Source organism: Cucurbita pepo, chromosome LG14 (assembly GCF_002806865.2).
Source record: "Cucurbita pepo subsp. pepo cultivar mu-cu-16 chromosome LG14, ASM280686v2, whole genome shotgun sequence".
NCBI lineage: Eukaryota > Viridiplantae > Streptophyta > Magnoliopsida > Cucurbitales > Cucurbitaceae > Cucurbita > Cucurbita pepo.
In genome coordinates, this window is record NC_036651.1 from 6,520,228 (window position 1) to 6,547,903 (window position 27,676).

Consider the following 27,676-nt stretch of genomic DNA (forward strand, 5'->3'; position numbering starts at 1 on the left):
GTTTTATTGAAAAAAAAAATCTATAAATTAGAATGAGTTGAAACGACCCATTCAAATTTATTATTATATTTAAAATATACATTTTATTTAGGTACCCTTTATTTTATTTTTATTTAATTTCATGATTATTTATTTTTGGATCACTCTATTTGAAAAGTAATTTTTTCGATTGTAATTAAATGTTTGAAAATGAGTAAATAAATGTTTTTATTAAAAATAAAAAAATTAATTAATTGCGTGAACTAATTAAATTTCGTATATTTATTTTATTTTTATTTAATTTCATGATTATTTATTTTTGGACTATAAAATCATTTTTAACTAAGGTAATAATTAAATGTTTGAAAATGAGTAAATAAATGCTTTTATTAAAAATGAAAAATTAAATAATTGCGTGAAATAATTAAATTCAAAAAATTTACAGTTAGATTTATTATTATTTAATATGGATTATTTTAAATAAAATTATCCATTATAATTTATAATTTTCTTTTGGGATTAAAGAACCTAACTAATTGTTAGAGGCTTGTTTGGCTGCGGACTTTCCATGGCTGGGATTCGGATTATCTTGCTCCAATCCCAGGTTAGGTTTTCCCAAACCCCGTTTTCTCGAATTTTTCATTACAGCCAGCCACGTAATCCGATAATATTCTAATTAAAGAAAAGTAATAATCGTAATTAATTTCAAACTGATAGAAGGTTCTAGAAACCCTAGTAGAAATCCCTTCTTCTATATAACCCTGCGGTTCCTCCATAGATCTGGAATTGCTCTCTCGAAGCTTCCTCCGTTTCCATTTCCTCTATTGCTGGTCTTCGATTAACTTCGTTCGTTGTCTTCAACAATGGCGGATGCTGAAACGTTCGCTTTTCAGGCCGAGATTAATCAGCTTCTCAGTCTGATTATCAACACCTTTTACAGCAATAAGGAGATCTTCCTTCGGGAACTTATTAGCAACTCCTCTGATGTATGTCTCCTTTTCTTTTCTTTCACTTTTTCTTTGATCTTCTTCGTATCTGCTGTTATAGGAGTTAATTGTTTCCTTTTTGTTTTTCTTCTGTCGTATGTGCATTCTTCTCGATTGTGAAGTTTGATTTAACTCCATTTTCTTTTACATTTATTTGATCCAAACTTGGTAGGTTGTGTTCTGATTTGTGGCTTCTGACGATGTTTTTCTAGACATACTCTGTGAATTATAAGAGATCGTAATTTTAGTTGGTTTATCGATCTAAAATTGGTCGATTGTTAGCTTTTGGGATTTTACTTGCATCATGATTTACAATTTGAACAAGTTTTCTTTGTATCAAGTGAATTGACATAGTCTTGTTCGGTAGTCGTGTGAATATATTTTTTTTTTCATGGAATCATGTAACATTATATACTTTCTTGGATTATGAAGATAGAAATTTCCCTAATTGAAGTTTTGAAATTAATAATTTCAAACTTAATTTCAGGCTCTAGATAAAATCCGGTTCGAGAGCTTGACCGACAAGAGCAAGCTAGATGCCCAGCCTGAACTCTTTATCCACATCATTCCTGATAAGGCAAACAATACATTGTCGATTATTGACAGTGGTATTGGCATGACCAAGGCTGGTGAGTGATTGCCACGGCTTATGTGTAATCGTCTTTTAGCCTATATGATACTCGTATCTCATTTCCCTATCATGTTGATGCAGATTTGGTGAACAATCTTGGAACCATTGCGAGATCTGGGACCAAGGAATTCATGGAAGCCATTGCAGCTGGTGCTGATGTGAGCATGATTGGGCAGTTTGGAGTTGGGTTCTACTCAGCATACCTTGTAGCTGAAAAGGTGATTGTAACCACAAAGCACAATGATGATGAGCAGTACGTATGGGAGTCCCAAGCTGGAGGTTCATTCACTGTCACCAGGGATACCTCTGGTGAGAATCTGGGCAGAGGTACAAAGATTACCCTGTATCTCAAGGAAGATCAACTTGAATATCTTGAGGAACGTCGTCTCAAGGACTTGATTAAGAAGCACTCCGAGTTCATTAGCTACCCAATTTCTCTCTGGGTGGAGAAGACCACTGAGAAGGAAATCTCTGATGATGAGGATGAAGAGGAGAAGAAGGACGAGGAAGGCAAGGTTGAGGAAGTCGATGAAGAGAAGGAGAAGGAAGAAAAGAAGAAGAAAAAGATCAAGGAGGTTTCTCATGAGTGGTCTTTGGTGAACAAACAGAAACCCATCTGGATGAGGAAGCCAGAGGAGATTACCAAGGAAGAATATGCTGCTTTCTACAAGAGCCTTACCAATGACTGGGAAGAGCACCTCGCTGTAAAACACTTCTCAGTGGAAGGTCAATTGGAATTCAAGGCTGTTCTCTTTGTCCCCAAGAGGGCTCCTTTTGATCTCTTTGACACAAAGAAGAAGCCTAACAACATTAAGTTGTATGTTAGACGTGTGTTTATCATGGACAACTGTGAGGAGTTGATTCCTGAGTACCTTGGTTTCGTGAAGGGCATAGTCGACTCTGAGGATCTTCCCCTCAACATTTCCAGAGAAATGCTGCAGCAGAACAAAATCCTGAAGGTCATCCGCAAAAACTTGGTCAAGAAGTGCCTTGAGCTCTTCTTTGAGATTGCTGAGAACAAGGAAGACTACAACAAGTTCTACGAGTCCTTCTCCAAGAACTTGAAGCTTGGTATCCACGAGGATTCTCAGAATAGGCCTAAGCTTGCCGAACTTCTCCGTTTCCACTCCACGAAAAGTGGTGACGAGTTGACCAGCCTGAAGGACTATGTGACCAGAATGAAGGAAGGTCAGAATGACATCTTTTACATCACTGGTGAAAGCAAGAAAGCTGTAGAGAACTCTCCTTTCCTTGAAAAGCTCAAGAAGAAGGGTTACGAAGTTCTGTTCATGGTCGACTCAATCGATGAGTACGCAGTCGGTCAACTGAAGGAATTTGAAGGGAAGAAGCTCGTGTCAGCAACCAAAGAAGGTCTGAAACTCGAGGAAAGCGAAGATGAGAAGAAAAAGAAGGAAAGCTTGAAGGAGAAATTCGAGGGTCTTTGCAAGGTGATCAAGGACGTGTTGGGTGACAAGGTGGAGAAGGTCGTGGTATCTGACCGGGTTGTCGATTCGCCGTGCTGTTTGGTAACTGGTGAATACGGTTGGACAGCGAACATGGAAAGAATCATGAAAGCTCAGGCGTTGAAGGACAACAGCATGGCTGGGTACATGTCTAGCAAGAAGACAATGGAGATCAACCCGGAGAACCCGATCATAGAAGAGCTGAGGAAGAGGTCTGACGAGGACAAGAACGACAAGTCCGTGAAGGACCTTGTTCTACTCCTGTTTGAGACTTCCCTGCTCACTTCTGGGTTCAGCCTGGACGACCCGAACACGTTCGGGAACAGGATCCACAGAATGTTGAAGCTGGGATTAAGCATCGACGAGGAAGAGGGTGAGGTGGATTCCGAGATGCCTCCTCTAGAAGATGCTGAGGCAGATGCTGAGGAGGGTAGCAAGATGGAGGAAGTTGATTAATTTGAAGTTCAAACAAACTAGTAAGCATCTTGTTTTAAGGCTGTTCTCACTTCACTGCGTTCTTAGGTGACTGTGTTTTTTCTTATTACTTTTAACTTCGTTTCCCCCCAAGTTTTGTGGTAATTCTAATGGATATCATATTCGAAAGATGTTTACTGATTCAGACCCTTCTGTTTGAGAATAACTTCATAGACATGAGAGTTGAAGAAAGCACTTTCCTAATTCTCCTTTACATGCATATATGTATGCACACAAGCACGGCATGGATTGTGTGTCTGCTGTCGTTTAGGAAATGTGGATGCACTTTGAGATAAAAATCGATTATCCCGTAAAGTGGAAGCTATTACGACTACTACCCAAGTTTGAAATATGAGAAATTAAACTGTTGGTATTGGTTAGGTTTAATTATATGCCGTACTGTCTCTTCCGTTTGATAACAAGACCTTTTTTGTTTTAATATTGTAATGACTCTGTTCTTTGAATCATGGACTGTCGCGTTTCTTTGTGTCATGGACTGTAGTACAGAAACAATGACTCTTCCGAGTCGTGGACCGTAGTACAGTAACAATGACTCTTCCCAGTCATGGACCGTAGCACCGTAGCACAGTAACAATGACTCTCTTCGAGTCATGGACTGTTATATGAAGGAAATACGAATGAGTAAATAANAAAAAAAAAAAAAAAAAAAAAAAAAAAAAAAAAAAAAAAAAAAAAAAAAAAACAAGAAGGAAAGAGGGGAACGACAGGCGCGTTGTACACTGCTCATCGGCAGCATGTAGAGAGCAGGCGACGAAAGACCTCCGTCCAATCCTTCATCGAGACCACGCGTGAATAGAAGGGGGTGAGAGTTGATTATAGGCAGCTTGCCGGTTGAGGAAAAGGAATAAGGGATTCGAATTTGTCTCAAGGGAGAAGCACCGGAGGTTGGAGACCAAAACCCATGCTCCCTATAAGAGAACTGGAGTTCTAGATCGAGGGGTGTTCGACAGTCAATTTCGAACGAAAACAACCAGTACGTTCATGGGTTTTGAGAGCTTCTATAGTTAGATTCGTCCCCTCCTATCCTTTATGGGTTGACTCGATTTTAGTTGTTAGGTACGTTCATGGGTTTTGAGAGCTTCTACCGTTAGAATCGCCCCCTACCCTTCATGGGTTGGGGGAACCAAGCAGGGCCAGTTCGACCTATTAAATGACACCTTGGAACTTTAGATTTAGCTATGCAGGAGAGTATGATATAAGAAGACACTTTTCAAGTAAGTGGCAGACACTTTTCAAGTAAGTGGCACCTTGAAACTTTGGATTTAGCTATGCTCGTAGTATGCATGAGAGTGTGATATAATAAGCATATCAAAGAAATTTGAACCTGAAATGAGTTGGTTTAACATATGTAAGAGTAGGTTAAACATTATGATGCACACATGACTTTAGTATGATATAAAGCATTAAAGGTTTGAGCATAGGATGAGCTTGAGATGACACTAAATGTGTACTCATTGTATTATGAATTTAAATTTATGACGAGGTTTTCATGTTTAGATTACTATGCTATGTCTCTATTACATATGTTGGGATGTTAGTGGTTATACGGGGACGATTAGGGGTTCACCAACTAACACATAGTCGTATACCTGACTTGATGTCAAGGGTCCGAAGAACTATAGAACTGACCTATGTTATTGTTGATGGTACTCATGGGGGATTCTAGGAAGTTTGCCCGTTAATATCCTATTAGTGAACATGTCATGAGTGGCAAGGTTCGAATAACTATAAAATTGGTCTATTTATTGTTGAGAAGTTTGACGGTTAGTTCGTTTAAGTGAACTTGTCATGAGTGGCGAGGATCTACAGTAGTATACTTGAGAATTGGTCATCCTAGAATGCATGAACATTGAGCACTAAGAACGCGACTCGAAGACTTAGAGATATGATGATGATGTGAGACTAGCATAAATGACTAACCAAGAGACTTATAGAACTTAAAATATTTGATAAGATACCAAACTAGTTAACTAAAATAAATAAAACTTGATAACGAACTATGAACTACCCGCAAGCTACTTACTGAGTGTATTTTATATGCTCACCCCTGTTACATGAACACAAGCTCACCCCTGTTACATGAACACAACTCTCCACAGTGGTATGATATTATCCACTTTGAGCATAAGCTCTCATGGCTTTGATTTGGGTTTCCCCAAAATGCCTCATACCAATTGAGTTAGTATTCCTCACTTATAAACCCATGCTCACTCCCTAAATTAGCCGATGTGGGACTTCTATCATCCAACAACCCCTACTACCTTGACTTTCTTTTAGATGAGACATGATGCAGGGGACAAAACGGAGGTGCACACGAGCTAGGGGCTATGGAGTTTTGGGCTTGATCGGTGTCGTGTACCCCATTAATATGTTTTTCTACATTTTACGAATTACGTGTGTCATGTTTTTTTGTGTGTATATTGTGTGGGTCATCAGTTTGTGCTGTATTTCAAAACATCTTTATGTGCATGCACGTTTAAAAGTTTTAAATCTTACGCATTTTTACTTATTCCCACTTTAGTGAGTAACGGTATGTGGCTTGAGTTCCTCGAAAAGCCCGTTGTTATTATATTTCCTTAAAAGGGTTACCACCTCAGAGAACTTTTTTTCATTTAAGATTCACACACAATTTGCTATAGAACATGCTACATAAAATTCGTCAAATTATTTAAAATACTTTTATTAATCTTTTATTAACCTTCTATGATCAGTATACACAATACTATAAACCAGCGTAGAAAATTCCTTGAACATCTCACTTATAAAAACCAAACGTGAGCACTAGTGAGTCCAAAAACAATACATAACGAGAAAATCTCTGAAACATTACCCTCCTTTAATCGATTTTTGTTTTTGAAAAAAAAAAAAAACATTAACGTGTGTGAAATCTTGGTCTAATAACTTATGTGTGTCGTGCTTAGTCCACCTCAACTCTACTAAGTAATTATATCCATAATCTTAAGAACAGGTTCACAGCTCAAGCTCCTTGTATTTGTTGAAATCAATAACTCGTGTTGATACTAATACTAAAAAATCTCAAATACTTCATTCAACTTTAAGATTGATATTAATCTTGGTAAGATTGTGAATATAAAATTCAACGATCTAAGCCATTCTACGAACGGTGAATTTATATCAAGATACTTAAATCTCCAACTTGATTCCGTGAGTAATACATATAATAAATGATTTTACCGTCATATTCGTAGCTTTAATTATTTCTTCAAAATAATATCTTAATGAAATAATTTTCCCAATTATTATCCCTAGCTACTATCATTTTTCTTATACATTAAGAGATAAAAGCATTGAATGATAATTCCTAACCATTTTTTCACTACCCAAATAATGCCTTTAACAATTTTATCCTCTATTTTATTAATTTTTCTATTCCACATATAAAATTCTAAAAATACCCTAAATTTTTTAAAAATATTTATAAAAAAAATTAATTTTATGAGTATTTTTTAAATATAGTTCTAGCGGTAAAAGTATTTTTGAATTTTTTTTAAAAAAATTGAAAGATATTAATAAAACGTTTTAAAATTCAAGGAAACACTGAATTTTTTTTTTATTTTTTTCTAAAAATTCATCCAAATAGAAAATATAATAATAATAACTCAACCAAATTTTTACGATTTTAGTTAAGTAGCCTGAATTGATCAAATTGTCGATCGTTTTGATAAATTTTCAGAGGAATAATTAAAAAACGTGACGAAATGACTTGAATTTTAAAAACTATATGACGAAATTATATTTTAAAATTTACATATTTCACAAATTAGTTTTAATTCATTAAAACTTTTATTTGAAAAATTACTATATAGAAAGAAAATAAAAAATGGAACAAATAGAAGCCAATGAAAACGATGTCGTTTTTGTGTGGGTCTTATCATCCCAACTCCAAGGTTATGGGCATACCCTTCCCATCTCATCGCCACGCTACAAAACATCATAATATTTATGTTTATTTATTTATTTATTATTTATTTCTTCGAGAAAAAAAAAATAATAAATAAATAAATAAATAAACCAAATTATTGTTTTTGGTTTGGTTTTCCGTTCGTATCTTTTGGCTATAAGAACGTTTCTTCATCTCTCTCTCTCTCTGGATTTGTTACCTTCGCTCTTCTTCGTCGACAGCCACCGCATCACCTCACCGGAACAACCTCGCTTCCATCGTCGTCCCCTCTCCTTATACGGTATACTACGGTTGATTTTAATTTCTTTGTTTTTATGGATAAATTTGTAACACAATATGATTACTGGATTTTGTTGCTGTGTGGAAGCTTCATCAGTTTCAATTGAATTGCGTTTTATCTTCACCAGATCGTTTCCGAATTTTGTGTTTGTGTAATCGAATGTTTGGAATTTGAAATCTGTTGTTTGGTGGGACCTATAACGATTAATTGCGCGACTGGATCTGTTTCCGATTTAGAGATCTGTGGTTGGGAGGGATTTTGTGATGGCTGTTGTGCCTCTTTTTCTTTAGGAAGTTGTTATGCTAATTTTCTATGGGTTCTTTCCCATTGGTTGGAAATTTCGGTGGCTATTTTTCTTTTGTTATATTCAAATTCAACTCTCTAATTGGTCATGGCAATGCTTGTGGTGACTAGAGCGCCTTAGGAAGGTTTTCCGCGTTCCCAAAAAACTTCGATGTGTGGAAGTAGAGTTGGTATCACTTTTTTTTTTCGAATTGATATGTTCTTCAGAGAATGTTCTGATCTGGGAACAACGTTTTTTATTTTTTAATGATTATGTGGTAGAAAGATTCTGCAAGAAATGCATCACCATAATTCTGTAACTCCCATCATCATTGTCTAATGACTATAATCTAGTTCTGTTCTAGATGTAGCAAATAGATTTTTGGCTTATATTGGATTTGTTCAGGAGATTAGACATAGTTTAACTATGGTATTTTCGCATTTCATTGAAGATTATAAATTGGTTTCTCATCAGTTTACCTAAAAACACATCGGATCTCCTTTTCGGGATTCTAGGACAGGGACACTTATGTGTATTATACATGTATGTTTATCAGTGCATGTTGTGAATATTTTCTTTGTCAGTTGAATGCTTGGAAGCTCTTTTTGGAATATGCAGCTTGCTTCCCCGATTATAAGTGTTGCATCTTTACAGAATTCTTATGTAGCTAAACACCAATCGAATTTGCGCGTTATGTATTATTTCTTCCTTTTTTCTCCAAATACTATCTTGCAGTTTGTTCTTTTATGACTATTTCAGTTTTATCTTATCCACGAGGAAATTTGAAATTACGATATCCCTTTATTTCTCCATTTAGATTTCTTTTTTAAAACTAATTTTATATAAGGACTAACAGGTATCTTACTAACTATTTACTGAGTTTTGTTTAGTTCTTAAAGCTTACTTGTTGTGCCTATTTAAACTGGTTGATTAGCCTATTTGTTTAGCTACATTTCAAGCTGTATGGAGCATGTATACGTTAGTTTGGGCACCGTCCTCATGTTTGATATGTACTGAAACTATTGATACTTGTACTTATTAAGCACAATAGACATTTGTCAAATACTCGAATGTGGATGTGTTAGGTGACTGTTGGCTGACACTCGACAATGAATGTCAAATAATTTCTGAACACTTGAACTGAAGTGTTAATCTAGAAAATAGAAATAATATTAAGGGACATAAAAAGTAAGAGAAATTATAAATTTTGATAGCAGAAGAGAAGCATATAAGTGCATAAGCATTATTGACATAATTTTTTTTATAAGCTGTGAAAAGTTTTTTAATATTGTCTGGCATATTCTAAAAGATATTGTTGTAAATGTGTCATGGCTGTTTCCATGTCCTAGTTCATTAGACAATGACATTTCATTGTGATTGTGCCTTGTTTGTGTCCCATGCCATGTCTATGCTTCTCTGTTACTGGCTAATACTTGATACAAGTTGGAAATGGAGAATTTATAATTACTTTTGTATTAAATAACATGAAACTCATGAAGCACCTAGACATGATCATCTTACTTGATAGAGCCACCTTGAAAAGCACCAGCCTGATGCATCCACCTCGAAAACGCCTTTTGGATGTAAGGATTTTTTTTTTGATAAGAAACAATTTGATGCAAGGATAATCAAATTATTGTGACATTAAAATAAAAGAAAAAAGAAGAAGATGTTAATGCAGGGATAGTCAAGGAGGAAGTTTGGGTTGGGAAGTCGTTAAGCATCCAGTTGATGCTAGTTTTTATTTTGTTAGTTATTGACGTTATTATCTGTTCTTGCTGTTATGTAACATTGAAAAGCTACTTGAGCCATCTATTCCTTCTCCAGAAAATATTTTTGTACTTCACTTGTTACCGTTTGTTCTATTAATTCCTAATGTACTCAAAATATTGTCTTAACCAGAATAGGTTTCCTGTTGTTATGTGAAGTTTTGGCATTTGAGTGAGTCATTAGAAGCAGAGAATGGTTAAAAGGTTCATACTCTCTTTCCATGCATTTTTTTTCTATTAATTTTCTGATATCACTGAGAAGAAACTCTTATATACAACTTCTATTAATCAGGCATGGAGTGTTTTGATTATCAAGCGATATCATGTTGCAGTGCATAGGGGGATTTTTTGCTTCCCTAGTAAGATGTTGTGATCTTGAATTGTATAAGCAATCAAGAGGTCTCGACGATCCTGAACTTCTTGCGAGGGAGACTGTGTGTATGTTTTTAATTTTCATTCCTTCCATTGTCGATTTATACCTCTGAAATGCACACAATTCATATTGTCACATCTACTTGATGTCCAGTGAACCTAAAACTAAAATTGGAAGTTGGTGACCATAATGAATTGGGCTACCAAAATGAAGTGTGATACAACTCTAGTCATCTGTTATCTTTTCAGAAACAAAAACCGTAAATTTTATTAAATGATGCTAGTTTTCTACAACATGCAGTCAGTGTAAGTGAAATAGAGGCACTATATGAACTCTTCAAGAAGATAAGCAGTGCCGTGATTGATGATGGCCTGATCAACAAGGTATATATGCATCCTTTTCTGCCATTGGTTAGGGATATTAAGATTTGTAGCTTATGCAAAAATTTTACCATATTTTGGACCTGACATCCTTTCTTCATACAATATATTAATCCTTGTACGTTTGTATTTGCTGATTTTCGTTGGTTCTTTCTTGAAGTTGTTTGTTGTACTTTTATGCTATAGGAGGAGTTTCAACTGGCATTGTTCAAGACGAATAAAAAAGAAAGCTTATTTGCTGACAGGGTACTTTTTGATATTGCCTTTTCTGTTGCATGGACTAGATTTATTAACTCATTTTTTTTACCAATATCTCTTGTATAAACTTCTTATACTTTTTTGCTTTTATTGTAGGTGTTTGACTTATTTGATACAAAACACAATGGAATATTAGGCTTCGAAGAATTTGCTCGTGCGTTATCTGTATTTCATCCAAATGCCCCAATTGATGATAAAGTTGAATGTACGTTATGTATAGTAAAATGATAAAATATCTGGAGCAGTTGTCATGCTGGTTGTTAAGACGTTTATACTATGATTGGAACCCTTATGTCTAACTAAATCCTTTTGCCTTTACCTTATAATGCCATGTTTTCAGTTTCTTTTCAATTGTACGATCTTAAGCAGCAAGGTTTTATTGAGAGACAAGAGGTAATACTTTCTTCCTAGTGATGAAGTTAGGTTTCCGGTTTTTTATCCCAACTTTCCTACTACAGAGTTGGTTTTTTTGTTGTACTTAGGTGAAGCAAATGGTTGTGGCTACCCTTGCAGAATCTGGTATGAATCTTTCGGATGATGTTATTGAGAGTATAATTGATAAGGTACTCCTCTATCCGTTTAGCTCTCAAAAGTTTGATGAATTTACTTAGAGGTCTTATTCGAGATTATTTATGTGCTTTTGTATTGTATGCATAGAAAATTTTAATTTTATTAATACTTCTAAACCTTGGAGTATGTTTTAGACCTTTGAGGAAGCTGATACAAAACATGACGGAAAGATTGACAAGGAAGAGTGGAGAAACCTTGTTTCGCGACATCCATCTCTCTTAAAGAACATGACCCTTCAATATCTCAAGTAAGTCCATTTTTGTTGAACTGAAACATTGGAAAATCATAATCATATACCTTAAGTCAGTGCTTGTTTGTTTTTGTGTAACGTCGTTGGGAAAAACGAAAGAGAACTCTGTCACATATCCTGTTTTGTCGTAAAAAGACACGGTCTCATAAAGTGAACTATAACTGAACTTATTGGCACTTGCTATGTGTTATATAAGCTGGGCGTTGTTTCTGGGCAGGGACATCACCACAACTTTCCCAAGCTTTGTCTTCCATTCACAAGTCGACGATACCTGAAGTTGTGACTGTGATCGTGTTCGTGATCTTATTGGATCATGGTTTGCCCAACTGTAAATGCTGTTGGCCACTTCTCAGAGGAGGGGCTAATATTGAATTTTCACTTCGCATGGGTTGCTCCTTTGGTCATTTTCGGTCTAGTTTCTTCAGTGACTGAACTTTTGTGTTTTAAGCACTAGACAAGCAGAACTCTGGTTGCTTTTGTTTGCATTCTTGGCTGAGTTTGAGCATAGGCTGATGAAGCTAATCCCTCATCTAGAAAGTATTCAATGTTTCATCAGCAGTCATCATTTGTTTTCTTCTTTCAAATTCAATATTAATAGTGATATTGATGTGATGTGATATTTGTCGCCTTTCAATTTCCAGTTGTTGATTGATCGTAATTGGTACCAACTGAGTGTGTCCTGTTTATGTCAATATGGATGGGGGCATAAATACTCAGTGTTTTGGATAAGTTATGTTCAAACAGGCACCAAAATGTTCCATTGAGGAAGCTTGATGACGCCAAGGGAATCAGCTTCGATCTTCAAAGGTGGGTTCTTCCCTTCTTGTTGTGGGTGCAGGGATTTATTAAGATCATTTTGGATCCCAAGAGAGGGCGTTTGGGCAAGTCCTTGAAAGTGAATGCTCATGCTATTGCCTTATTGCCCGCTCTTGGGATCCAAGGCTCCTCTTGGATGCTTATGTATTCTCCCTTTTCCACCTTCCATGTATGGGGGAAAAATATTGTTCATTTTGCTTTCCTTTTGGGAAAATGGCCTCTTTTTTTACCCCATGAAATGTGAAAAGACATTTGTGCAAAATTCAAATTTCTCACCTTCCTTCCTCGAAAGTTATATTTTCCTTTTGTTTTCTACTCCTCCAGTGAGTCGATTTTGAATTGTGTCGAAGTAATTTTTTATGTCGAGAAGTTTGCATTGGTATTGATGAAACCTAGTTGAGATTCATCGGTATTAAAGAAACGAATAGTAAGCAAGAATTTGGCAAATTCGTCATTTTTAAATTTTTTGGTTTAGATCTCGACCCTGATTCTAGTGGGAGTTCAGATTGAAAATTTTGATAGTAACTAAATTCGCTAAGGTCATGGCTTTCATTGAATTTGTTCATTTGTGCTTGTCTTTGTATTTTTTGTTCAGGTTAGAAAAAGTTTGATTATTGTAAATATTAAGTCTATATAGACATGCCTACCATCTGAAACTAGCTCTTAAAATCCACTCAGGATGACAATTTTCCTACTACATTAACACGTTCTCGCTAAGATAGAATCGTAAAATATATAATCCAAACGAACCCTAACTCAATTATAGTTGAGAAATGTGTAGGAAGTTAGGCTTAGAGCCTTATACTTGGGAGATAATGGAGGGCATGAAATGTGAAGAGTCTCCGTATGCTAGGGCATGAAATGTGAAGAGTCTCCGTATGCTAGGGCATGAAATGTGAAGAGTCTCCGTATGTTAAGACCAAACTAGATGTAAAAAGCGAAGTCTCCGTATGCTAAGACCAAACTAGATGTAAAAAGCGATGTAAAAAGCGAAAAGTGAACGTATGCTAAGACTAAACTAGATGTAAAAAACTTATACTTGGGAGATAATGGAGGGCATGAAATGTGAAGAGTCTCCGTATGCTAAGACCAAACTAGATGTAAAAAGCGAAAAGTGAACGTATGCTGTGAAGAGTCTCCGTATGCTAAGACCAAACTAGATGTAAAAAGCGAAAAGTGAACGTATGCTGTGAAGAGTCTCCGTATGCTAAGACCAAACTAGATGTAAAAAGCGAAAAGTGAACGTATGCTGTGAAGAGTCTCCGTATGCTAAGACCAAACTAGATGTAAAAAGCGAAAAGTGAACGTATGCTGTGAAGAGTCTCCGTATGCTAAGACCAAACTAGATGTAAAAAGCGAAAAGTGAACGTATGCTGTGAAGAGTCTCCGTATGCTAAGACCAAACTAGATGTAAAAAGCGAAAAGTGAACGTATGCTAAGACCAAACTAGATGTAAAAAGCGAAAAGTGAAGAAGTACAACCTTAAATTCAATAACGTAGAGATGTGTACAAGGCAAGACCTTTTTCCATCTTCTTTCCATCTTCATATCCTATTTCAAGGCAAGACCTTTTTCCATCTTCTTTCCATCTTCATATCCTATTTCACAAAATTTTTCATTAATTTTTGTGAGGATAAAAACAAGAATTTCCATCCATAATTAAAGATTTGTCACAAAAAAAAAATGTAGTGTTAAATGTATTGTTTTCACAAACCCTCCGCAAAAAAAAAAAAAAATGTAGCGTTAAATGTATTGTTTTCGAATGTATTTCACAAATGTCAATATTTATGAAAAAAAAAAATGATTTTTTTGGTTTATTTTTTTTCCATTTTATTTTTGGACTAGAGGTATTCAAAAGACTCAAAATAAAAAATTTGATCAACTTCACTCAAACAGTTATAGGATGGGGCTTTATGTTCATAATGATGTCATTGTTATAAACAAATCTTAATCAAACCCATTTTTGACCAATGAATCATAGTAAAACTTCATAGGTTCCGTAAAAATCTGGAGAAACAAATCTTAATCAAACCCATTTTTAACCGATCATAGTAAAATTTCATATATATATATATATATATATATATATATATATATATATATATATATATATAGTAAAACTTCATATATTTTTGCCCAATGAATCATAGTAAAACTTCATATGGGTTTCGGAGAAACCTGGATAAACAAATCTTAATCAAACCCATTTTTGCCCAATGAATCTAAAACTGGTTCCAGAGAAACAAATCTTAATCAAACCCATTTTTGCCCAATCATAGTAAAACTTTTGCAATCTAAAACTGGTTTCAGTTAATCAAACCCATAAAACTGGTTCCAGAGAAACAAATCTTAATCAAACCCATTTTTGCCCAATCATAGTAAAACTTCTGGTTCCAGAGAAACAAATCTTAATCACTTAATCAAACCCATTTTTGCCCAATCATAGAGAAACAAATCTTAATCAAACCCATTTTTGCCCAATCATAGTAAAACTTCTGGTTCCAGAGAAACAAATCTTAATCACTTAATCAAACCCATTTTTGCCCAATCATAGTAAAACTTCTGGTTCCAGAGAAACAAATCTTAATCACTTAATCAAACCCATTTTTGCCTAGTAAAACTTCTAAAACTGGTTCCAGAGAAACAAATCTTAATCAAACCCATTTTTGCCCAATCATAGTAAAATTGTCAAACCCATTTTTGCCCAATCATAGTAAAATTGTTCGATTACTTTTAACATGGGTTCGATTACTTTTGCCCAATGAATTTAATCTTCGATTATCTTCAACAAGCGGACCAGCGTTTAATAAATAGTAAAACTTAATCTTCGATTATCTTCAACAAGCGGACCAGCGTTTAATAAATAGTAAAACTTCATATAGATTCGATTACTTTTATCTTCAACCAGCGGCCCGGCCAGCGTTTAATAAATAGTAAAACTTCATATAGATTCGATTACTTTTATCTTCAACCAACGGTCAACCAGCGGCCCGGCGTTTAATAAGCATATGGTTGCCAGGTTGGTGGTCAACCAGCGGCCCGGCGTGGCGTTTAATAAGCATATGGTTGCCAGGTTGGTTAATGCTGTTAATGAGAATAGTGACGAGTTGCCAGGTTGGTGACAAAGAGTTTGGGGTAAGGATGATTAGGCAATGATAGGATGCATCTGAATTTGAACCCTATAAGATGTCTTTCCATCGAACTCCACGGAAAAAACTTAGTTTTCAATTTTTTACTACGATGGCTCAAATTTTTTACTACGATGGCTCAAAGGTAGCATACTTGGTGGCATGTAAGTTTACTACGATGGCTCAAATTTTTTACTACGATGGCTCAAAGGTAGCATACTTGGTGGCATGTAAGGATCACTATATATTGCCTTGGTGTGTTCTTAACGCCAATCCATAGGGATTACTGAATTTTAAGTGGATGAAAGAAATCAAATGGGATTAACGTTACTACAAACAAATGTTTATTTTGAGATTGTCTCCAAGTATAAATCTGAATCTACATTTTATAAATTTCATCAAAATATATTTATCTTCTCCTATCATCCTCATATGCCCCTTCACTTTCTTTATCTTTTAAAAAGCCTAGGAAATTTATCTTCTCCTATCATCCTCATATGCCCCTTCACTTTCTTTATCTTTTAAAAAGCCTAGGAAAGCAAGGAAGCCAAAGAAGAAGAATCCACCAGACCAGTTTCCTCCACCACCGCCACCTCCACCGCCGCCATCACCATCATCACGAGGTGGAAATCCAGAATCGCCATCATCCAGTTGCGGCGACTTCTCCTTGCCTGCAATTTTAGTTTTAGGCAACACAATGTATGGCTAAAAATAAGGCTTAGCAACAGCAAAGTTATGATAACCTAGGACGATGCTGACGAATAGGTAAGAACATAGTGAAGCATGTTATTAGCAAGGAGTAACAGACGGTGATGTTCGGGTTGCAAGGCGTAACATGTGCATGTGCATATGCTGCTGCTAGGAAGTTTGAAGTTTAAAGTTACTATTATTCATAAAATTTGCAAGTGATTGTTACCGGGAAGAACAGTGATTGTAGGAGCCTCTCTTGTAACAGTCTGGGTCTGCTCCGCTGCACACCTAGCATTCTGCAGAGAGACAGCGTCATTAGATATATATATATATATATATATATATATATATACACACACACATATAAACCCCTACAATATTGTGTTTAAGTCTTTCACTATGCTTAAAACTCGATTTTGTTCTTTGCTATTGATTATTTGAAAATCCACTACCCAGAAACTAATTGATTAGGTAAATGAAAAAAAAATGTGGCTTCAACTATTTCTCATTTCTACACTTTTTTTAAAAACCAGTCCCCAAGGAAGTACAAAAGGGGCTCTAATCCAAAATAATAAGGCATAAGAATAAGACATAATTGATATTACAAAAGACATTAGCCATAGAGACCCAAATCAAGGTATTAATTCAACCTATCACATCCGCTTCAGGTAATTCACCCCGCTAAAAATTCGGATTCGGAAGACTTTTAAAACTCTCCCTTGGCATCTAAGCTTAGGATTGTACAGTAATGTTTTTGATATAGAACAATTACTACCAGCAGGGCTTTGAAGTAAACAGAGAACAGTTGAAATAAGGAAGCATTAAAAGACAAACAAATTAATGAGAACCAAATTACCAATGCAGCAAAACATATGAAAGCGTTGTTGTTCTTTCTAGTAGAATACAGAACGCCTCCCTTCGTCCCAGTAGATGGAATTGGTTTGAGAAAAACTGGTCCTGCTTTAGCAATCACAGATTGTCTCCTCCCATTAGGAGTTTGAAGTTGGACACTATCCCTTCTAAGAAGGAAGTCTTTGGCCTTCATTTTTCCCCAATGCTGACCTACTATTTTACAAAGACAATATTACAACTAAAGATCAAAGAAATCTCAAATTAATGGTAATATAAAACATTAATTTAAGCAAGAAACCAATGCTTTTCAACTGAATAAGAAATCAATGCAACTACAACGGTATTCCAATACAAAAGATAATATAAGTTACTTAGTTCCATTCTTTAGTCTGAGAAGAAATATATTAAAACTTAAAGCATGAAGGACAACATAAGACCACAGGAAAAGGACATATATTATGCTACGAACATAGAGACATTTGACAAATCATTATCACCATTAGCAGCCATGGAAATTGACTGCTCCAATCAACCGAGTGTAAGTAAATATACATTCCAAAGAAAAAGCAAGATGTTATAGTCCATCAATAAAAATCCTGACTAAATAATGAGACCACAGAACCATGAAAAGCTGTGACCTTTCACAGCTGTACCAGGAACGATTATTTTTACAATAGTTATCTATTACTTTCAAGAAAATATATATATACATATATATATATATACACCATTCATATGTACACACTGAGCACAGTGCACATAAATGTTATCTCGACAATCAGATTGCTCGAGTGGATCTATACCAGCTATTATTTGTTCCCAAACTTAATAAACCATGATAGATATTGTTAGTATAAGATCATATAACATCTCTTTTCGTTTGGAATTTTGATAATTTGGGGACATTCTTGCAAGTCTGCTCTTTCTCCCTAACTAAACAAAAACCCTAACCTCAGTTACCAACATAGCTAACCTGACTAGGAAGAGGTCCACACAAAAGTCAACTTTTCCCAATATAGACCATCTATTCCTCTATTGAGTGTCCAATAAAGGTGGAATTTTCATCATGTCAAATTTGGAATTCTTAGAGCTTACTGAAGGATGTGAGATCCCTGATTTTCAGAAGTTTGTGCTTGGTGACTGAAAATAAAGGACGATTTCTACATGGAATTCCTTCTAAAGCTATTTTATGGCTAATTATAAATTTTTTATTTTTTATTTTTTATTTTTATGAAATGGCTAATTTTAGACTGAAAGGAATAATGGAATCCCTTCAAGATATCTTTAAAACTTTTGACAATTCCTTGGATTTTATACAGTACAGTACCTAATGCTGGAGTGACATGCTACGAATTCTGACATTAACTTACTTCTCCAATCAAATTAGACATGGGTTGCTTCTTATTTCTTACGTGTTCCTTTCTAAGGTAAGGTAAATGCCATATCCTGCTTCCCTTCTCCTGTACTTGTCTTTTTTTATTATTATTATAATTAAATCGATTCATTTCCACTTGCATCAAATCAATGAAACAATACGAAAATTAGTTGCTTGTACCTGGGGGTAGAAGAGTTAGCATGGCACCAGAACTTGTAGTAAGCATCTCCATCTTCGAGGGTAGATGACAACCTGACACTGTAAACAAGAATTTCTGAGATGAAAGCGCCAACAAGTTGCAACCTAAAAGATTGCATGTTATGTAATTAAGAACGTGAAATAAGAATAAAATGATAACACAACATAAAAAAAATTGTTTATCCGAACCCTATGCAATGCACAGTTAAGGAAGTTTTAAAATAACAAGGTTTTGTAAATTTCGAACATAAATGAAATTGCCTCTTATAAAATAAAAATAGTAACAGGAAAAAAAGGGAAGAATAAGAAGAAGCTATATGATAAAAGTGGATAATAATGATCTGTTTCATAAGATTACCACTAAATGAATGAAAAAGTATAAGATAGGAATCAAATCCCTAAACTCTAGAGCTGGTGTCAGAAGGCACAGGCTAGAATTCGAACTCAGAAATTGTTGTAAGAGCTGGAGGATCTTTGGGATACTTTTTCAAAGCAGGAAATTCTTTCCAAAAGCAACCTAGAAACCTTGTAGGGTGGCTTCAACAAGCATGGGCCCTAAAAAAGGTGACTCAAATGAATACTTCGGAAAAATAAAATAAAATAAGAGAGATAATTGAATACAATGAAGCCCTGATTTGGCCGACTGCAGACGTAAGGAGGAGTTCGAGAAGCAATACAGTAGATATGAACAGTAGGTAAATCTTATTTGATTAGTCATTAGGTTGATTTTGGCATATGTTCAGATGATTTGATCTATCCCTCTTATTTGTCGTGATTTTATATAGTGTAAGAGAAAAAGGCCATGAAGGTTGTTCAGGAACCGAATATCTAGTTTCAAATCTTAAATCCTGGATTGAAACTAGAATCCCTAAAAGGTACTTACGATGGTAAATCATTTTGGCCCATACACTCACAGACATCGCAGACCTCAAAAGAAAAAAAAACCATTTACAGTGTTAAGATATTCTGACTTGTTGATGGTATTGATGATTGTTTGCGTATAACTCATTTTAGTCCCTTTTTTGTATTCACCAAAACTGTTTTTCTATGAATAATAGAACTTCCCTTGAGAAAATAATGATAGAATACAAAGTCACACGAAAACAAATCCCACGAAAAAAGGAGCTCAAAATGAAATAAGACCTAAAGGATAATTACAAAAGACTTCGCTACTGAAGTGTAAGAGAAATGTGGAACATTACAAAGAACCAAACATAACTGAAGTCATCTCAAATCCTCTAAATGTTATATGGTTCCTCTCATGCCAAAGGCCTCACAAAACTATACCACCTAGCTCGCCACAGAAACCTCCCCTTCTCGGGAGGGGAGGGGTAGAGGAAACCCCATCCAAAAAGGACTGCAAAATAAGAGCCTTCCAAACAAAAACAACATCACCATGAGGTGGAATGTTCTCCACTATCACAAAATTAGAACATAAAGATCTTATCTTCAAAAGTCCTTTGCTTTTCTCACCTTTCTGAAGAACTCTACACACAATCTCAAAAAACAAAAAATAAATCAAAACATCTTACCATTGCCATCAAAATTCCAATTCACAAAAACTTCCAAAGGCCAGAACCATAGCCTTAAGCTATTAGCAGTTAGGTACTCGCTCCTACCGTAAACTGAAATAGTTATGATCCCAAAAACATGCGACCACAAGAGAGAGAGAGAGAGAGAGAGAGAGAGAGGAATTCACCTCATTCCATAATGAGCTTCAAATGAAATCTGATTCTAAAGTAGTACACATTTTGCAAGTGAGCAGTCCTCAAGTGCTCACTAGGATTGGATTCTCTAGTACCTTAGCAATTTATTATATATTAACTTATTAGACAGTGTAGAAACACCTCTCATTATGGCTTTTAGGTTGTTATGTGAGGTTTTTATTTTAATAAAGGTACCCTATTTCTTATCCAAGACAAAACACTTCGTATTCGACACTGATCAATCTCATCGGACAACAGGCCTCCTAGACCTACATTCTACAGCAGAAAAGCTCCATTAAATAAAAGAACCAAGCTTCTGCCCAAAACAGATTGGAATGAATTAACCGATCAATTTACCAATTCTCTTTTGAAAGCAAGGGCAACGATCAAGGAAGAGAGAAAGGGTTACTTAACTTATAGTTAGAAATACTGAGAGAAGATTAGAGGCAAAAGTGTGGAGGCCAGCAACAATGATGGTGCGACAGCAGAAACCAACAGGAAATTGAGAGGATGATATTAGAATGGATTCAAAAGAGGATTTCGTGGGAGGCAGAAAGCGTAGGAAGAGAGAAAGCAACAACAACAAAGGGGGGGCATGGAGGGGTCTGTCAATAGAAGTGGCTGAGAGGGTGAGATAAGAAAACATGAGGATTCTTTTTGGGATTCTTTTCATTCATAAAAGGCTAAGATAGAGATTTTTTTATTAAAGTTTCTTTTTAATAATTTCAAATATTCAATTGAGAGTGATTTGAGAAAAAATATATCTTTCAAAAAATAAAATTCTTCATATTCTCATATGATTTATATTGCATAATTATATTATAATTGGTTTGGTTCAGTTTTCTTTGGTTAATATAATTTATTTTGAACAACTAACCAAACTGTCCTAAATGGAGTCAATTAGAACCCAACAATGACATTAACTAACTTAATTGAATCCGGATCAATTTGGTTCAGTTTCATGTGTCCTTGGTGTCATGTCAAGAGAGAACGAGTAATCATCTACAGATAAAGAAAACAACTAAAAGAACATGGTAAAAGATCACAAGAGGAAAGTCTAAAAGATAGTCAGAGACGGTATATTTGATCCACATTCTCCTAAATTCAAGTAATTTTCAGCAAAAAAAAAAAAATCAAAACTATTTGGCCACCTTACTGGCAGGCATCTCCACAATTGAACCAAAGCTAAAGAAAAACGGGAAGAACTTGTTTATGTCCAGTCCAGATTGAGTGAGAGAAACTAACTTAACAAGACATACCCCAACACAAAATGAAATACCCTTACATTACATTCTTCAAAATCACAAGATATGAATGTTTCTATGAATGTACATAACAAGGTAACCCCCATACATGCCAAGTAAACTCTTAACATACGCCATTCTAGTTTCTATTGACTTCGTGGGTTTCATGAACTTTAAAACAGAATTATAAAGATGATCGAGAATGCCACTGTTTTATTGGTCTAATTCAGTTATTTTGAACTTGAAACCAATCAAGGTCTATTCGAGACCAAAAATTGAGGTTTTTTTTTTAATATTCTACATCAACCCGAAGTCTAGTTTCACTTTGATCTCTTTTAACTTCTTTTTATAATATTAACTAATTTGACATCAAATGAACACCAAAAACGCGATTTCTTACACAAACTCTGATTTCTTAAAATTGTCATTGCTTTTTTATAATCTTGGTCGTACATAAGTTCTTTACACCTAAAAAAAAACCTCAAAAGGAGTATGACACTTCCACCGAGGAGTCCAGATGGTGATAAAGACTTCAGAGGGGGAAGAAAAAGGGTGAGAGGTAGTGATGGCGTCCTCATCCCCTCTCCTTGCCCTAAAGTATTCCCCATACCAAGAAATCCCTGCTTTAGACGATTTCCCCCTTTACAGAAATCCATAAAAGAAAACTACAAAACAATAATCTGAACTTTATTCCAAAATAAAAAGCAGAAGCGTCTTCAAGTAATCAGAACCCTTAGGTCACACGGAAATTCTAGCATTCAAGCAACCCACTTCAATCAATTCCAAAATACCAACAAAAAAGCAAGAATAACCTCTTCAATTCAACGACAATGCGAAGCAAAGGAGAAGAATTGGCTATACCACGAGAACTTACAACATAATTCTTCAATGTGGAACAACGGGAAACTATCAATACAAAGAAGCAGAACAGAAATTACAGGAACCAAACCTTGAAGATACGACAGACCCGATAACCAACTCGATTCGTCCCTACAAAGTAGCGCAAATCCGTAACGCCGAAAGCTTTCGAGAGAGAGAGAGAGAGAAGGAGGTTAGGCAGCGGAAGGAGTGGTTTGAAGGGCGATGGCGGCGAGCTCCTGGCGAGAATTCATGGAGATAAAGGGAGGAAGGAAGAGGCGGTCAAATATAAATTCCCTTTTGTTTCGCCGCTCCGATTGGCGCAAGGATTATGGATAGAAATTATTTCCTATTTAAAATAAATAAATAAATCTTAATTTTCTATTTACATAAATACCTCTAAAATTTCTTCAATATTATTTTTTAAATTTAAAAATTTAAAAATTAAAAATACCTTCCCATGTTCAAAATTTTCATTAATACCTTTCGTAACAGTTCGTGCCTAAGATTCAAAAACCGAATTCAGCACCTGATGCCCTCGGTATTCCCCTGTAACATGGTCACGATACCTAACTTAGATTATCCCCACAGACTAACACGAGTCTTTCCAACATATTTTGTTATCACTCAAATGCATCCTAGAAATATTCTCATAATATCACCCAACATAGAATTACTCTCAGTAAAACAAAGTTCTTACAATTAAACCACCGGAAAAAAAGAGCGGTACCTCTCTCGATAAGAATTTGTTCGAGGACGAACCAACGCGAAAGTTAGTGGACATGTGAGTAATAATAAAACATACTAGAAGGATTCGTGATAATATGTGAGGAAGAGTATTAACGTTATTTTTAAAAGTTCAAAATATTTTTGAAATGTGTACTAACCGATTCATTTATATACTAATAGTAAATGTATTTTTTAATTAAAGAAATTTCAAACTTAAAAAAAAAAGATAGTAATAGATTAGTAATATGTTAGGATCCAAAATTTTCTACTTAATTTAAGGTCGCTACTTTAAGGTCGCTACTGTATACGTACCATAAACATTGAAGGCGGAAGACTTCATTTAAATTTCATAAAACATAACCTTTAACTTAAAAAACACAACCATGGACTTACGTGTTTCGAATACATCTTTAAAACGACACAACAAAACACCCGAAATAAAATAAATAAGTGTTTAAGTTTAAAACATCCTATTCTATCCTAAGTCTAAGAAAATAAATATCACTATCCTATGCATGTGCCATGATCTCGAGTTGCGATGCCGTCGTCAGCCGTACAGGAATGTCTTGCCTTAACCTGAAAAATGTAGTAGCACATGCTTGAGTATTTAAATAAATACTCAATAAGTGACCCCGTTATTGGGGTTAAATGCAACAATCACATGCAATGAAATGATAAGACCTATCTTTCGTTTCGTTTCGTTTCGTTTTCCCTACGGTGCTGTCCTAAGGGGTAATCGTGGACGTGTACCATATACTCTACACACAGCCCATACGTGCGAGTATGGGCTCACTAGCTAGTTCACACACCGCTGGGCCACTGTCCTTATCCGGTGGGCATACTCTGGGAGCCCCTTATGCCGGGACCCGTTAAAACTAGAATCGTCACGGCAGCGCCATGCAATGCATAACAATCGTTGTCCTGTCATTGGATGTACGCGTCCATACCCTCGTATGGGATGGGGGTATCCCCCCATATGCATGAACACACATAATGCATGAGGTCCCCCTATTTCTACATTTATCTTTAATGACCATAACCCCTGTCACGTTCCAGGTTTCATGCCATCCTCATTTTCATTGCACATTTCATACACATTTCTATCAGGGTTATGGTTCCAGACAGTTTACCGTGTTTCATGTCATACAATTCATGTTGTTCACATTCACATATTCCATACAAACATGCTATAATCATTCAAGGACCTCATATCGTTACATGTTGTAACGACCCGAAATTTTCTACTTAATTTAAGGTCGCTACTGTATACGTACCATAAACATTGAAGGCGGAAGACTTCATTTAAATTCCATAAAACATAACCTTTAACTTAAAAACACAGTCATGGACTTACGTGTTTCAAAAACCTCTTTAAAACGACACAACAAAAGACTCGAAATAAAATAAATAAGAGTTTAAGTTTAAAACATCCTATTCTATCCTAAGTCTAAGAAAATGAATACCACTATCCTATGCATGTGCCATGATCTCGAGTTGCGATGCCGTCGTCAGCCGTACAGGAATGTCTTGCCTTAACCTGAAAAATGTAGTAGCACATGGTTTGAGTATTTAAAGAAATACTCAGTAAGTGACCCCACTATTGGGGTTAAATGCAACAATCACATGCAATGAAATGATGGGACCTATCTTTCGTTTCGTTTCGTTTCGTTTCGTTTCGTTTTCCCTACGGTGTAATCCTAACAGGTAATCGTGGACGTGTACCATATACTCTACACGCAGCCCATACGTGCGAGTATGGGCTCACCAGCTAGTTCGCACACCGCTGGGCCACTGTCCCTAGCCGGTGGGCATGCTCTGGGGGCCCACCGGGACCCGTTAAAACTAAAACCGTCACGGCAGCGCTATGCAGGGCATAACGATCGTTGTCCTGCCATTTGGATGTACGCGTCCGTACCCTCGTGATGGGATAGGGGTATCCCCCCAAATGCATGATCACACAATATGCATGAGGTCCCACTAGTCCTACAGTCATCATTTAATGAACATAACCCCGTGTCACGTTTTCATGCTTACATGTCATTCTCATTCTCATTTCGTTACATATCATACATATTCCTAGCGGGGTTATGTATCATGCAATTTACCGTATTTCATGTCATACAATTCATTCAGTTACATTTCAATACTCATACAACAAGCCATAATCGTACAAGGGCCACACATCGTCACATGCATTCATATCACATCAACTAAGCAGCATAAATAACATACATTCACGTTCACATGATTTCGTACTTAAGCACAATAATCTAGCATACAATGTATCATATCATAACCAAGTCATAACGTAAACACTTCATAGTCATATCGTTCTCTAACTTACCATAGCCTTAACGTTCTTATACCTATCACAGACATATCATTACGTGACGTACCTTAGTCATATCGTCACCAGAACGTACCCTAACGCCATCGTTCTATCAATCTATCACAAACCTATCCCTTTCTACCCATAACCTAACCGTATTCTTTCATCAATCTCTCCTATCCATAGCACTCCGGTATGTAACCTAACCTTAACGTTTCATGAACGTATCTTACTCCTATCGTTACATTTCGTTTTGTGCATCCTTCTCGTACCCTATCTCAAACATATCCTTGAGCACATCGTACCATAATTATTATCATACAAACCACATATTATAACATAACATAACATATAGGAAGCATATCGATCCACAGACAATTCACACATATCAATATATGTGACACATACAGAACCACAGGGCACGTGTCAACATCAAATATAACCATGCCGATAGTAAGGTCACTTACTTGGCTAGCTTAAGTCGTTGTCACGTATATATCCTTACTAAAGTTCGATTCCCTCCTTTGAAATCCAAGCCAACCTATGTGAGCCCATAACATCAGTTTCAAGTTTGAACTCTATACAATTATTTCTCTAATTTACCTTGTTAAAATTCTGATATTTACCGTTAGACAGAATTTAATGGAGTTTCATGCCCTCTCATATCTCTTGTTATATTTTTAAATTCTGTTTAACAAATCTTCCCTCAATCTTCCCTCCTCCTCATGGTAATTATTTTCATTCCCATTCTGTAAATAGATTCTCAGTTTTGTAAACATCTGTAAATAAGATATTAATCTAATTCTATATTTATTTTCTTCTGTAAACAGATATTATTGGCCAATTTTAATTTGGCTACTATCTTTACAGATTTATGGATCTGCCAGCTAAAATTATATTGATTCTAACCTTATTTCCTATAACTTTTGATGCTAAAAAAAATCTAATTAATTGAACATGGGATCTGATTATTACATACGGTAACATAAGAAAGAAAATTTGATCCTAAATTAATTTCTTATAAGCATAACTATAAAGGAAAAGGAGTTCTGAGATAGAATTTTACCTTAATAACCGACAAAAATCTCTAAATCTGCCATCTGTTCAAATACTTCTTCTCAAATTTGACATGGTGGTTTTCTGTTTCTTTTTTTTTTGGAGCGTAGATGGGCAGACGAGAGATAATTGTAGGAAGGGATGAGAGGTTAGTGAAGAGAGATGGGAAAAGTTTATTTTTTATTTTTTTTTAATTAATTAATTAATTAAATTTATTTTTTTATTATTATAATTTTAACTATTTTTATAATTATTTTTATTCTTTATTTCTTTATTTATTTTTGGGCTATTACACATGCATTATACATCACATCAGACTAAAAGCATACATAGCATACATTCACGTTCACATAACTACGTACTTAAACACAATAATCTAGCATACAATGTATCATATCATAAACAAGTCATAACGTAAACACTTAATAGTCATATCGTTCTCTAACTTACCATAGCCTTAACGTTCTTATACCTATCACAGACATATCATTATGTAACGTACCTTAGTCATATCGTCACAAGAATGTACCCTAACGCTATCGTTCTATCAATCTATCACAAACCTAACCCTTTCTACCCATAACCTAACCGTATTCTTTCATCAATCTCTCATATCCATAGCACTCTAGTATGTAACCTAACCTTAACGTTCCATGAACGTATCTTACTCCTATCGTTACATTTCATTTTGTGCATACGTTCCATGAACGTATCTTACTCCTATCGTTACATTTCATTTTGTGCATCCTTCTCGTATCCTATCTCAAACATATCCTTGAGCACATCGTACCATAATTATTATCATACAAACCACATATTATAACATAACATAACATATAGGAAGCATATCGATCCACAGACAATTCACACATATCAATATATATGACACGTGCAGAACCACAGGGCACGTGTCAACATCAAATATAACCATGTCGATAGTAAGGTCACTTACCTGGTTAGCTTAAATCGTGGTCACGAATATATCCTTAATGAAAGTTCGATTCCGTCGTTATCCTTAATGAAAGTCCATTGAACTCCAAGTCAACCTATGTGAGCC

At 35.5% G+C, this 27,676-nt stretch overlaps 3 protein-coding genes across 5 annotated transcripts; 2 read left to right on the forward strand and 1 right to left on the reverse strand.

The window, feature by feature from the left end:
• Positions 1–740: 740 nt before the first annotated feature.
• Positions 741–3,747, forward strand: LOC111810773 (heat shock cognate protein 80-like). The gene is made up of 3 exons (XM_023697556.1): positions 741–965; positions 1,453–1,594; positions 1,678–3,747. The coding sequence occupies exons 1-3, from the start codon at positions 843–845 to the stop codon at positions 3,513–3,515; spliced, it is 2,103 nt and encodes a 700-aa protein (XP_023553324.1). The 5' UTR covers positions 741–842; the 3' UTR covers positions 3,516–3,747.
• Positions 3,748–7,622: 3,875 nt separating this feature from the next.
• Positions 7,623–12,297, forward strand: LOC111810814 (calcineurin B-like protein 3). Its single transcript, XM_023697618.1, has 10 exons — positions 7,623–7,756; positions 9,942–10,012; positions 10,101–10,246; positions 10,482–10,564; positions 10,748–10,807; positions 10,916–11,024; positions 11,160–11,212; positions 11,302–11,382; positions 11,524–11,636; positions 11,857–12,297. The coding sequence occupies exons 3-10, from the start codon at positions 10,132–10,134 to the stop codon at positions 11,912–11,914; spliced, it is 672 nt and encodes a 223-aa protein (XP_023553386.1). The 5' UTR covers positions 7,623–7,756; positions 9,942–10,012; positions 10,101–10,131; the 3' UTR covers positions 11,915–12,297.
• Positions 12,298–15,873: 3,576 nt separating this feature from the next.
• On the reverse strand, positions 15,874–22,834 carry LOC111810820. Of its 3 annotated transcripts, none has more exons than XM_023697626.1 (6): positions 22,597–22,834; positions 19,056–19,252; positions 18,680–18,757; positions 17,129–17,337; positions 16,499–16,568; positions 15,874–16,253 (listed from the first exon to the last, which is right to left on the reverse strand). In XM_023697626.1, the coding sequence occupies exons 3-6, from the start codon at positions 18,729–18,731 to the stop codon at positions 16,057–16,059; spliced, it is 528 nt and encodes a 175-aa protein (XP_023553394.1). In that variant the 5' UTR covers positions 18,732–18,757; positions 19,056–19,252; positions 22,597–22,834; the 3' UTR covers positions 15,874–16,056. The 3 variants fall into 3 exon arrangements, with proteins under 3 accessions (XP_023553394.1, XP_023553393.1, XP_023553392.1); XM_023697625.1 differs by lacking the exon at positions 19,056–19,252 and having other exon boundaries at positions 15,874–16,047; positions 16,113–16,253; positions 22,597–22,833; XM_023697624.1 differs by lacking the exon at positions 19,056–19,252 and having other exon boundaries at positions 22,597–22,833.
• Positions 22,835–27,676: the final 4,842 nt, after the last annotated feature.